We start from the raw sequence: 12,604 nt of genomic DNA, 5'->3' as shown, positions 1-12,604 counted from the left end.
GCCCAAAACGCTTTTCTCCTAAATATACAACTGTGCATGATAGTGGGCACCATGCAGGGTGAAAGGTAACGCTGTTTGTCTGCATGGGACATTTTGGCTTCAGGAGATCTGCCTCCTTTTATTTATTTCATTGCCTGTCACGTCTTGCGTTGTTGCATTTTTTTTTTGAGACGGAGTTTCGCTCTTGTCACCCAGGCTGGAGTGCAATGGCACAACCTCGGCTCACCGCAACCTCCGCCCCCGGGTTCAAGTGATTCTCCTGCCTCAGCCTCCCGAGTAGCTGGGATTACAGGCCGTGCCACCATGCCCGCCTAATTTTTGTATTTTTGGTATACACAGGGTTTCTTCATGTTGGTCAGGCTGGTCTTGAACTTCTGACCTCAGGTGATCAGCCCGCCTCGTCCTGTTGTGTTTTTTTTAACATTTTATGCATCCTAAAGCCCTCTAGTGTACAACTTTGGCTTTTTATCAAGGAATCCAGAAGCTTGCTTCTGCACAGTTCAGCTAAGTAATTCTAAACCAAAAAACAGTAATTTTTTAAAATTATTATTTAGGGCGGGTGCGGTGGCTCATGCCTGTAATCCCAGCTACTCGGGAGGCCGAGGCAGGAGAATCCCTTGAACCTGGGAGGCAGAGGTTGTGGTGAGCCGAGATCACAGCATTGCACTCCAGCTAAGCAACACAAGCGAAATTCCGTTTCAAAAAAAAAAAAAAATTATTTAGATGCCCGTTAGATCTGCAAAAACTAAGTTTAAACTAAAGTTATTACTTTCCCACATCTGGGGGATATGATCAATTAGAAAATGAGGATATAAGAAAGATAGCTTTGCCCAAGCTGGTGTTTCGTTTTTGGTTTTGAGACATCGCTCTATCACCCAGGGTGGAGTGCAGTGGCACCATCATGGTTCTGTGCAGCCTTGACTTCTTGGGCTCAAGAGATCCTCCCGCCTCAGCCTCCTGAATAGCTAGGACCACAGCCACGTGCCACCACACCCAGCTAATTTTTTGATTTTTTGTAGACACTGTCTCACTGTGTTGCTCAGGCTGCAAGCTGGTGTTTCAAACAGATGAAGTTGGAAAGTTCTTCAGTTTCTCCAGAGTTGTTTTTTTGAATTGAGGGGTTATGGAGCCTACATGTAAATACAAGTGGGCCTTGAGTTAAATCTCCAGAAAGATTTAGAATGGCCGTGTTGCCAGAGCTCTCCTAGTTAGCCTGCAGGACTGTCTGAAGTCCATGTCCGTCTGACATGTTACTGGAATTAACAAACCCAGGGATGCTCAGTGCTCCTTCATGTGACTTTCTGGCTATCTCACCTGCCACTCGGTGCTGCTGTGACTTAGCAGCCAGAGTTTCCAGGAGACCTCCAATGTGTCCGTTGAAATTCAGGGTAAGAGTTGAGACGTTTCCATTTGTTCTAAGAGTTCTTACCCCTACCTTAGGGGAAATCAATAGTAAATTTACTCTGACTTTAATGATCAATAAAGAAGTGCCCTTGCCTCATCCTCTTTATAGAAAGCAATAGAGTCACATGGCTCAAAAATCAAAACAATATGAAAAGGTATTGTAAACCAGATAAGTGTCTGAGACAAGTCTTGCCCATTTAGAGGTTTATTTTGCCAAGGTTGAGGATGAGGATTTTTAGGGTGTCAGTATGTAGGATATGATGAGGTTTCTCTTCAAATAATCTGATCAATATTTTATTCTTTAATTCATATTACCCCTCCCCCCCCCACTTTTCTCCTTTTTTCCTTTCTGCCTTTGTTAGATACCCAGGCATGCCACAGTACCAAGTGTTATCAGTACCAGCTCACATTCCTTTCCTTATTTGGAAAGAGGACTAACTTTCTAGCTCATTACAGACACCCCTTCCCCTTCCTCTCCACTTTCTTTTACGTACCCACCCTATGTAAAAAATTCAAATGTTTAGCCAAGCGGGATTAGTTTAGATTGTACGACCTGACCCCAGCCAATGGGGAAAGGGTACAGGGGCAGGACTTGCGTCAGGAAGAAAGGCTCTCGTGCCCCTTTGTTCAGGTGTGCTCTCATGGCGACTGGCCAAGGAGGCACCCCTCTGCACAGAAGTAAAATTGCTTTACTAAGAATCCTTTGTTGGAGTGTTCAATTTCCTTAGGATTTTGAGTGTTATTCCTAACAAGTATTTAAAAGGGAAAGAGCAGGAAGGGAGGGAAGAGGGAAAGGAAAAATAAAGGAGGGTAATTAGGGAGATAAGTGGTTACATTCTTGTGAGGCTTTGATTAGCGCTCACCAAATCTACATGTCACAGTGAAAGGAGGGGGTAGAGGAACAGTCAGTTATGCATTCAGCTCAGTAAATCTACATTTAGTGCTCACCAAATCTGTATGTTACAGTGAAAGCAGCGGGCAGAGGAACAGTTATGCATTCAGCTCAGTAAATCTACGTTTTGTGTCAGGGCTGGTGAGGGATGGTTTCTGGTGTTGTCTTTGTCCCTTACCTATGAAGATAAGCTGTTAATTTATATTGTCAGGTGAGGGAGACCACCTGGGGAGATATGTGGCCTTCTGTCTTGTAGCTTATCTGTTTAGGAACAAAAGGAAAAGTTTTTTGCATATTCCATAACTCAATTTCCAAGCTTAACTTTTCCTTTTGGCTTAGTGAATTTGGTCCCAAGATTTTCCTTTCACAGTATACCCCATGCCCATCAATCCCATTCCCCCTGCATCCTATAGGTAACCCTTTCTTAAGCAAATACAAATAGATAAATCCTTATTTTCTCTCTTTTTTAAAACTTTACTTTACTGTTACTTTCTGCTGTCCTAATTATGGCACATTTTTACTTTCTAGGTTCTGTGATTTAGAGTGGTCTGGCTATATAGACAGCTTCTAAATTGTCACATTTTGGAGCAAGATGTGTTATTTTTACGATTAATTTACATTTAACATGAATCATGATCCTAAGTGCATCAGAATGTCTTCATAACATTCGCCAAAGAAGAGAGGGCAGCACTGCTGTTCTACAGTGTGGCTCTCACCTGGTCTACAGTTACCAGAAATAGTTCTTTCGTTGCTGTGATGTCCTGGGTGGGCTTCATTCTTTAGTCCTGGGTGGGCTTCATTCTTCATACTTTGTCTACAGCAACTTCCTGCAACTATGTGAACAGAAGATCTTGAAGACACACAGTGAGGTTTGGTTTCCTTTGTCCTCTTCAGTCTCTATGGTTGTTGCTTCTATTGTTTATTGGTCCCAGCAAGAACTGGAGCTGACCTGATATCCTGATCTGTGAAGATAGTTCCTATTAAAGAAGTACCAGGAAATCCCATATGCCACTGTACACCTGCCTTTCTGGATACCTTTTACTACTCCATACTCCAGCCACCATGCACAATGGTTGTGTATTGAGGCCCCCGTGATCATTAACAGGAGTAGAAGCTGGGCTCAGACACTCTGGCACTTGCATAGGTCAAGGGGTGTGTTGTGCTCTTGCAACAAATCCCACATAGACATCCATATGCATATTGTCCCACCGTCCCCTAAGCAGAAACCAGGGTTAAGTACAGAATAGTCCCGAGAACATTTTGGTTGCCCGGCCTTAGGTGAGCCTTTCTGGGGCTGGGATTTTGACACCATCTGCTCCATTGTTTCTCCACTGCTGTGTTCTGAGGCATCAACTGTTTCACCGCACTATCATCACGGAAAGCTTGGTCTCCCTCAAAACATGAACTCAGTAGGCCCTGTGTTCCAGTGGGGCTTTTGGACTTGACTTTAGTGTTTAGGGAGGACAGAGTCCCTCTCCCCTCTGTGGTGCTGGGGTATTAGTGAATCAGCCTTGAAGAGATAAGGGGCTGGGGCCTCAGCCTCCCAAGAGGCTGTCACTGGAGAATGGTCTCCTGCCCTCAGATCTTGGGCATTTCCACAGCCCACTGTCCCCCTGGTCCTTCCAAATACCTACATACGCTCTTGTAATAGGAGGGCTGGGAACTCCACCCAAAACCATACAAAAAGCAAGTCTGTGTATTTGGACGCTTCCCCAGCACTCAGTCACCGAGTTTCTCCTTTCCAACAGCAGTCGGTCACTCTCATGCACTTTAAGTGATTTATTGATGTCTCGGCTAAGCTTGCGACAGTTTCAGGACATTTCAGCCATCAAGGTCTAAGAAGCCCTTTCCATTCCCAAGGAGCCCTCAGCCAGCCGCCTTCTTCCTCATCTCCTCACTCTGGCCACGTGGCCCCTCATGGCGTCCATCTTGGACGCCCCTTTGTTCGCGCTCCATGCCCCCCACTTCCTTCTTCGTCAGCTCCTCCACTCTGGCCGCGTAGCCCCTCATGGCGTCCATCTTGGACATCCCTTTGTTCGCGCCCCAAGCCTCCCACTTGGCCCTGGCTTTCACGTCTGAGGCCGGAGGGGCGGGGATGTCGCAGTCGCCCTGGGTGGCCTGTTTGTACAAGCCATAGACCAGCAGCTTCTCCTGCTCGCTCACGGGACCCTTCAGCTGCTTGAGGGCCGCGCGCGCCAGCTCGAACTCCACTTGGCACATGGGGTGGTGGAGGCGGTCCCTGGTGCTAGAAGCTGGAGGTGGAGAGTTGGAATGGCTGTTACTACTCGATCTCAGGGGGAGGAGACGGGCACACGATGTTGGTGTTTTGTGAAGCACAGACTGCAAGCTCGGGGTCCAGCGTACTGGATCTACCCCACCATGTTTGGGCTCACACGGCGCATTTTCTGGGGAGCACCAGCCGTCAAAAAGCGTCAAGGATCCGGAACGCTGCTGTCTGAAGGGGGCGGCGCGGCAGGAGCGCGTTGAGGGACAGTATGTGGCGCGAGCTGGACGGGTGGGAGTGGAAGGCTCGCGTGGTGCGGCCGCGCCGGGTAGTGGGCGTCCCGGGGGAGGCGCTCGGTGGGGGTGAACTGTGTGCGGGGCACGCCCGGGGTTACCGGGTGAGGGTGAATGCGGGGCCGGGGAATCATGAGCCGGACCCGCTGGGACCCCGGTAGAGGGGCCGGGCAGGGGACGGTGCGGCGGGGTCTGGGAGCGACGCCCGGGTACCTGAGGGCTGGTGGGAGGTCTCTGCCGGAAGGCGGCGCTGTGCGCTTGGCGCGCTCGTTCGTGAGGACTGCGCGTGCGCGGGGGAGGCTGTGGGCGGGGCCGGGCGGAGACTGTGGGCGGGGCCCGGGCACGGCCGCCGTGGCGCGTGCGCCGCCCATTGTGCCGTGCGTCCCGCGCCGCGTTCGAGTTCTCGGAGGGGAGGGGGCGTTAGCCCCGGGCAGCCGCCGGCGTCGCCGCCATGGACCTAGGTGGGTGCCGCGGCTCCTCGGCCCCGGGCTGCGTCCCGCAATGCGCCACCGGGGCGGTGCTGTCCCGTCGCGTCTCCTCCTGCCGCGCACGCTCGCGCGGGCCCGGACCGAAACGTCCTCCGCGTCGGGGCGGGTCTAGGGGTCCCGGGGTGGCCTTGGCGGGGGATGGTCCGGGTCCCGCCGCGCGTGGGGCCGCGTCTTGCCGCTTCCGGCCTCCTGCGCTTGAAAACACGGAGCAGACGTGAAGTTAGAGCCCCTGGAAGCGCCCGGGGCTCGCGCACGTGCTTTGGGAAACGGGCTCTCTCCGAGCACCCCCGGGCGCCCCGACGGCCTCATTTCCTGAACGGCAACTGCGTTCTTGAGCAAGTGTCTTACGCCCCAAGTGTCTTACGCTTATCAGGTTTCCTCATCGACAGAGCGGGGAGAATGGCAGTGTGTCTCCCCACTGAGTTTTGGGCGACTTTTCATTGAGATCGCCGACGTACAGTGTCCCGTGTGGGGCTGCGCGGGTCACACCCGCGGTTGGGGCGGCTGCGCTCCTGAGGTGTCACTTTGTGAACCTGCGTGCGTCCTGATTCAGAATCTTACAGGCAAGGTCTGGGAGGGAGCCCATAGGAACTAGAAGCTCCCTGCTAAACCTTGGCACACGCTGCTAAGACCAGGAGGCTGTTCTGGGAGAGCTGGGGGTGAGGCACCCCGAGATGTGTCAGCAGTAGTAGGCTGGGGGGAAATGGTCTGGTCCCCACCCCCAGACAGTTTTTCAGGAGTGTAATAGCAGAGCTCTAAGGGCTTGCAGACCCTCAGCCGTAATTGCTTCCCAGCTCCACGACATTCAGGCTGGGACACCCTCAGCAAATCGTTTCTGCGCCTCAATGTCCTTCTAGAGCAGGAATAGTTGTCCTCAAAAGGTGATTGTGAATAGAAGAGATCTTACATATGTACCACCTAGCACAGTGTCTGGCATGGAGTAGTCGCTTAATAAACCTAAGAAGCGGGCTCTGGCAAGCACTAGTTAACCATCCGTGATAGAGTACCGGAGTATTTTCCAGCTAGTAACCGCCTGGGACTTACTACTTCAAACTGTGCGTACTTACTGCGCCTGGAAGGCAGGTGTTGAGGGCCAAACATCTGCTCAACTAAGCCAATAATGCAATAAAATTAAATTTACAGCGTCAGGAGGGACCATATTTTGGGACCCTGGGAGAGCCTCCTGAGCCAGAAAGAAGAGCGGTACCTCCCAGGGAGGTCCCCTCTAAAGCCTAAGCCTCCCTGGGAGTCGGTCTCAGCCACTGTGAGATGAGATGGATTGCTTCCACAAGTGGGTTACATAGTGTTGAGCCCTTGGCCTGCTGCTGCTCCCATAAATGGTGGGAGGGGTAAGATGGTGCTTAGTCTTCTGGAGTCAGTGTTTTCTCTGCTGGTGTCTGGCCTGTGAAAACGGGGAATATGAGCTCTTGGGGGCATGAGAGACTGAGGAAGGAGTAGCATCTCTCAATCCTGGGAAAGGGGAGAGGACTCAGGAATGAGGAATAGGGAGCAGTGTTTGTACCCTCGTTTTAGTTTCTGGGCCAAAGGAAACATACCTGATAAAGACCTACATCCTTTGATGTTTCTGAGCTGGGGGAGGCAAAGAATAGTGACAAGATTCTGGTCTTGCCAACCATGAAAAGGTTTGGGGAAACCAACATTTACTGAGCACCTAATTAGACTCTGTAACCTGATTCTTATTGTAGCTGTATCTCATTTATCCATCATAGTGTCCCGGGGAGATGGGGTCACGAGATAGCAGTACCAACTCACTAGCAAGGGCTTGACTGGTATATATCACATGATCCCCAAAGTCATAACATGAAGTCTGTATTATCCCCACATATGCAGAAGGAAGGCTTGGAGAAGCGATCTGACCAAGATCACATCCCTTTTTTTTTTTTTTTTTTTTTGGAGATGGGGGGGCGGGTCTCACTGTGTTACCCCAGCTAGTCTTGAACTCCTGGCCTCAGGGATCCACCTGCCTCAGCCCCCCAAGTAGCTGGGATTACAAGTGCTAGCCATTGCACCTGGCCAGAATCACATCATTTTTAAATGGCTGAACTAGGATTTAAACCCATGTCTGATTAAACATCCCAAGAGGCTTTTCATGGTAAGTCTGTGTCAATCGTTAGTTCCCTGAAGGAAGGCTTAATGTAGCACAGTATTTTCTGTATCTACTCCCTGGTTTCTCCCACAGAGCTAGGGCCATAAGTAGCTTGTTTTTGACTGGAAGGAGCTGTAGGGTGGACTGTTTCCCTGAAAGGTAGAAGAATGTTTGAAGCCTGTTCCCAAGGCAAGGTTATAAAGAGTGAAGGCAGGGCTCCTCTGATTCCTTCTGTGTCCATTACCCTGTGGCCGTGTGATTGATTGCTGCTGTGTCCATTACCCTGTGGCCGTGTGATTGCTGCTGTGCCCGTTACCCTGTGGCCGTGTGACTGCTCTGTGCCCGTTACCCTGTGGCCGTGTGACTGCTCTGTGCCCGTTACCCTGTGGCCGTGTGACTGCTCTGTGCCCGTTACCCTGTGGCCGTGTGACTGCTCTGTGCCCGTTACCCTGTGGCCGTGTGACTGCTCTGTGCCCGTTACCCTGTGGCCGTGTGATTGCTGCTGTGCCCGTTACCCTGTGGCCGTGTGATTGCTCTGTGCCCGTTACCCTGTGGCCGTGTGACTGCTCTGTGCCCATTACCCTGTGGCTATGCCCCTTCATCTGTCATGAGAAACTCAGCTGTCATGTCCTGTGGTACATGCTTAGTGGCCCCTGTAGTTTGTACTGTCCTCCTGCTATTTCTAAACCCCTCTCCCCACATCCTCTGCTGGCCCAGCCTTGCTGGAGGGTCTGGCCTCAGCAGCCCAGCTTTTTCTTTTCACACACTTTCCTGAAGGATCTCATTCACTGTCTTGGTTCCAGTGATCCCCTCTGGGCAGATACCTCTCAGAATCACATTTCCCAGCTGACTTCCCTCCTGAACTTCCACCCGGCATTTCCGTTGCTGGAGGACATCTGTACCTTGATAGCCAAAGCTGAACTCATCTTTCCTCACATCTGTTCTGATTTTCCTCCATTCCCTGTACGTGACGTCACCTGATGGCCTCCCAGTTCCCAGGCTGGAGAGTTCGGAAGCCATTCTGGATTCCTTGGCCAAGTCCTTCTGACTCCAGCTCTGCAGTGGCTCTTGTAGTCATCCCTTCTCCCCTTCCGCTGATGTCATTTAAAACCCTTGTCATCTCTAACCATGACAGCCTACTAATAGCAGTGGCCATCTGGAAACATTTTCACTATACTGTCTTATTTGGCTTGTCTATGTACAGGACCCTTGAACATCTGTGAAGAAATGACTATTCTGCATGGAGGCTTCTTGCTGGCCGAGCAGCTGTTCCGCCCTAAGGCCCTGGCAGAATTAACAAAGTCTGACTGGGAACATGTTGGACGGCCCATCGTGGAGGCCTTAAGGGAGATCTCCTCGGCTGCAGCACACTCCCAGCCCTTTGCCTGGAAGAAGAAAGCCCTGATCATCATCTGGGCCAAGGTTCTGCAGCCGCACCCCGTGACCCCGTCTGACACGGAGACACGGTGGCAGGAAGACCTGTTCTTCTCGGTGGGCAACATGATCCCCACCATCAACCATACCGTCCTCTTTGAGCTGCTCAAATCCCTGGAAGCTTCTGCACTCTTTATCCAGCTCCTGATGGCCCTGCCCACTACCATCTGCCATGCAGAACTAGAGCGCTTTCTGGAACACGTGACCGTTGACACTTCTTCTGAAGATGTGGCCTTCTTCTTGGACGTCTGGTGGGAGATGATGAAGCACAAGGGTCACCCACAGGACCAGCTGCTCTCCCAGTTTAGTGCAATGGCCCATAAGTACCTGCCTGCCTTAGATGAGTTCCCCCATCCTCCAAAGAGGCTTAGGTCAGACCCAGACGTGTGCCCCACCATGCCCCTGTTGGCCATGCTGCTCCGCGGGCTGACGCAGATCCAGAGTCGGATCCTGGGCCCGGGGAGGAAGTGCTGTGCACTGGCTAACCTGGCTGACATGCTGACCGTGTTTGCGCTGACGGAGGACGACCCCCAGGACGTGTCTGCAACCGTGTATCTGGACAAACTGGCCACGGTGATCTCCGTGTGGAACTCAGACACCCAGAACCCCTACCACCAGCAGGCGCTGGCAGAGAAGGTGAAGGAGGCAGAACGGGATGTCAGCCTGACCTCGCTGGCCAGACTCCCCAGTGAGACCATTTTCATGGGCTGCGAGTTCCTGCACCACCTGCTGCGGGAGTGGGGGGAGGAGTTGCAGGCCGTGCTCCGCCGCAGCCAGGGGACAAGTTACGACAGCTACCGGCTGTGCGACAGTCTGACTTCCTTCAGCCAGAACGCGACGCTCTACCTGAACCGTACCAGCCTGTCCAAGGAGGAAAGGCAGGTGGTCTCTGAGCTGGCGGAGTGTGTCAGGGACTTCCTGAGGAAAACGAGCACAGTGCTGAAGAACGGGGCCTTGGAGGACATCACAGCTTCCATTGCCATGGCCGTCATCCAGCAGAAGATGGACCGCCATATGGAAGTGTGCTACATTTTTGCCTCTGAGAAGAAGTGGGCCTTCTCGGACGAGTGGGTAGCCTGCCTGGGGAGTAACAGGGCCCTCTTCCGAGAGCCAGACTTGGTGTTGAGGCTGCTGGAAACAGTGATAGACGTCAGCACAGCTGACAGAGCCATCCCTGAGTCTCAGATCCGGCAGGTGATCCACCTGATCCTGGAATGTTACGCAGACCTCTCCCTGCCAGGTAAAAATAAAGTCCTTGCAGGTATCCTGCGTTCCTGGGGGCGAAAGGGCCTCTCTGAAAAGTTGCTGGCTTATGTGGAGGGTTTTCAGGAAGACCTCAATACAACTTTTAACCAGCTCACTCAGAGTGCCTCCGAACAGGGCTTGGCAAAAGCTGTAGCCTCCGTGGCCCGCCTGGTCATGGCGCACCCGGAAGTCACAGTGAAGAAAATGTGCAGCCTGGCTGTGGTCAATCTCGGCACCCACAAGTTCCTGGCCCAGATTCTCACTGCCTTCCCTGCCCTTAGGTTCGTGGAAGAGCAGGGTCCCAGTTCATCTGCCACTTTCTTGGTGTCATGCCTCAAAGAAACCGTCTGGATGAAGTTCTCTACACCCAAGGAAGAAAAGCAATTTTTAGAGCTCCTGAACTGCCTGATGAGTCCCGTGAAGCCCCAAGGGATTCCAGTGGCTGCTCTTCTTGAGCCAGACGAGGTGCTGAAGGAATTTGTCCTGCCTTTCTTGAGGTTAGATGTTGAGGAGGTAGACCTCAGTCTGAGGATCTTCATCCAGACTCTAGAGGCAAACGCATGCCGAGAGGAATACTGGCTCCAGACCTGCTCCCCGTTTCCACTCCTCTTCAGCTTGTGCCAGCTCTTGGACAGCTTCAGCAAATACTGGCAGCTTCCCAAGGAGAAGCGGTGCCTCTCTTTGGATAGGAAGGATCTAGCGATCCATATCCTGGAGCTCCTGTGTGAGATTGTATCAGCCAATGCCGAGACCTTCTCCCCGGATGCCTGGATCAAGTCCCTGTCCTGGCTCCACCGGAAGTTAGAACAGCTAGACTGGACTGTGGGCCTGAGGCTGAAGAACTTCTTTGAGGGGCACTTCAAGTGTGAAGTGCCAGCCACACTTTTTGAGATCTGTAAGCTTTCAGAAGACGAGTGGACCTCCCAGGCCCACCCAGGGTACGGGGCTGGCACGGGGCTCCTGGCCTGGATGGAGTGCTGCTGCGTCTCCAGCGGCGTCTCGGAGAGGATGCTGTCTCTCTTGGTGGTGGACGTGGGCAATCCTGAGGAGGTCAGACTGTTCAGCAAAGGCTTTCTGGTGGCCCTGGTACAAGTCATGCCTTGGTGCAGCCCTCAGGAGTGGCAGCGCCTTCACCAGCTGACCAGGAGACTGCTAGAGAAGCAGCTCCTCCATGTCCCGTATAGCCTGGAATATATTCAGTTTGTTCCCCTGCTCAACCTGAAGCCCTTTGCCCAGGAGCTCCAACTCTCCGTCCTCTTCCTGAGGACTTTCCAGTTTCTCTGCAGCCAGAGCTGTCAGAATTGGCTTCCTCTGGAAGGCTGGAACCACGTGGTCAAACTTCTCTGTGGCAGTCTGACCCGCCTCCTGGACTCAGTCAGGTTGATACAGTCAGCTGGCCCTTGGGCTCAAGGACCAGAGCAGGACCTGACCCAGGAAGCCCTGTTTGTTTACACGCAGGTGTTCTGCCACACTCTGCACATCATGGCCATGCTCCACCCGGAGGTCTGTGAGCCACTCTACGTTTTAGCCTTGGAAACCCTCACCTGCTATGAGACTCTGAGCAAGACCAACCCTTCTGTCAGCTCCTTGCTCCAGAGGGCACACGAGCAGCGCTTCTTAAAGTCCATTGCTGAGGGCATCAGCCCCGAAGAACGGCGCCAAACCCTGTTGCAGAAGATGAGCAGCTTCTGACCTGTGTGGGGAGCTGGGCCCCACATGGCGGGTCTGTAGGGGCCAGACCCGAGCAGCCTGGACTTTACAGTTAGGTGAAACTGTCCACAAAAAGTCATGGCAATAATGGTGTAAAGAAAATAGTTTCTCGGGTATTTGTAACGTACAAACTATCATAAAAATTCTCCTCTTTCGCATCTCACTTTGTCTCTTCTAAGTCGGCCTCAGCAATAGCCCAGGATTAAATATGCTCTGAAATTGGGCTTAGTGTCTTCAAGATCAAATCCAGCCGGGAGGAACATGTTCATAACTGGACTTTTCCATCCTAGATTTTGGCAAATAAGCCCAAAGTTGAAACCTTGTGGGTGGAAAAAGCATTACAGGGTACGTATAACCCCCTTCAAGAGTTATTTCGTCTTTTAATGTTTTTTTCTTGAGGTATCTTGGAAAGGACAGCAGCTTGGGAAAGAATCCAGTCCAGCCCTGGCTCTGCCTCTGGCCATGAGATTGCTGTACCCGAGAGGCCTGCACAATTCTAAAATGAGAGGATTGGAGGACCAAGATAAACTCCGTGGCCAGGGGCTAGGTTAGTGACCTCAAGAAAATGGGTCCCCTCTGAATTGAGGAGTGCATACAGTCTTTGTTGCTCAGACTGGCCTTGAACCCCTGGACTCAAGTGATCTTCCCACCTCAGCCTCCTGAGTAGCTGGGACAGTAAGCACACCCACTTCCCATACAGTCTTAACGCCATCTATTCAGTCACCCCCAAAGGGGCTACTGTGAAGATGAGACCTGGCAAACCCAGCAGAGATGTGCTGAATGGATGGGCCACGTTAGCTTTTGCCT

At 52.2% G+C, this 12,604-nt stretch overlaps 2 protein-coding genes across 4 annotated transcripts; one reads left to right on the top strand and one right to left on the bottom strand.

The window, feature by feature from the left end:
* Positions 1 to 1,611: 1,611 nt before the first annotated feature.
* On the bottom strand, positions 1,612 to 5,124 carry LOC134760509 (diazepam-binding inhibitor-like 5). The gene is made up of 3 exons (XM_063718370.1): positions 5,027 to 5,124; positions 3,013 to 4,548; positions 1,612 to 2,557 (listed from the first exon to the last, which is right to left on the bottom strand). The coding sequence occupies exon 2, from the start codon at positions 4,514 to 4,516 to the stop codon at positions 4,163 to 4,165; it is 354 nt and encodes a 117-aa protein (XP_063574440.1). The 5' UTR covers positions 4,517 to 4,548; positions 5,027 to 5,124; the 3' UTR covers positions 1,612 to 2,557; positions 3,013 to 4,162.
* Positions 4,529 to 11,960, top strand: GEMIN4 (gem nuclear organelle associated protein 4). Of its 3 annotated transcripts, none has more exons than XM_009251095.4 (2): positions 4,529 to 4,789; positions 8,613 to 11,960. In XM_009251095.4, exon 2 carries the CDS (start codon positions 8,636 to 8,638, stop codon positions 11,777 to 11,779), a length of 3,144 nt encoding a protein of 1,047 aa, XP_009249370.3. In that variant the 5' UTR covers positions 4,529 to 4,789; positions 8,613 to 8,635; the 3' UTR covers positions 11,780 to 11,960. The 3 variants fall into 3 exon arrangements, with proteins under 3 accessions (XP_009249370.3, XP_009249369.3, XP_002826837.3); XM_009251094.4 differs by having other exon boundaries at positions 4,529 to 4,811; XM_002826791.6 differs by lacking the exon at positions 4,529 to 4,789 and adding an exon at positions 5,143 to 5,274.
* Positions 11,961 to 12,604: the final 644 nt, after the last annotated feature.

The sequence above is a fragment of the Pongo abelii genome, chromosome 19 (genome assembly GCF_028885655.2).
Source record: "Pongo abelii isolate AG06213 chromosome 19, NHGRI_mPonAbe1-v2.0_pri, whole genome shotgun sequence".
Taxonomy (NCBI): Eukaryota; Metazoa; Chordata; class Mammalia; order Primates; family Hominidae; genus Pongo; species Pongo abelii.
The sequence above is the reverse complement of the archived record's forward strand: the minus strand, read 5'-3'. Positions and strand labels throughout refer to the sequence as shown.

Bases quoted from the DNA above. Each gene is read 5' to 3' on its own strand.
- LOC134760509 (XM_063718370.1), bottom strand. From the start codon at position 4,516: ATGTGCCAAGTGGAGTTCGAGCTGGCGCGCGCGGCCCTCAAGCAGCTG.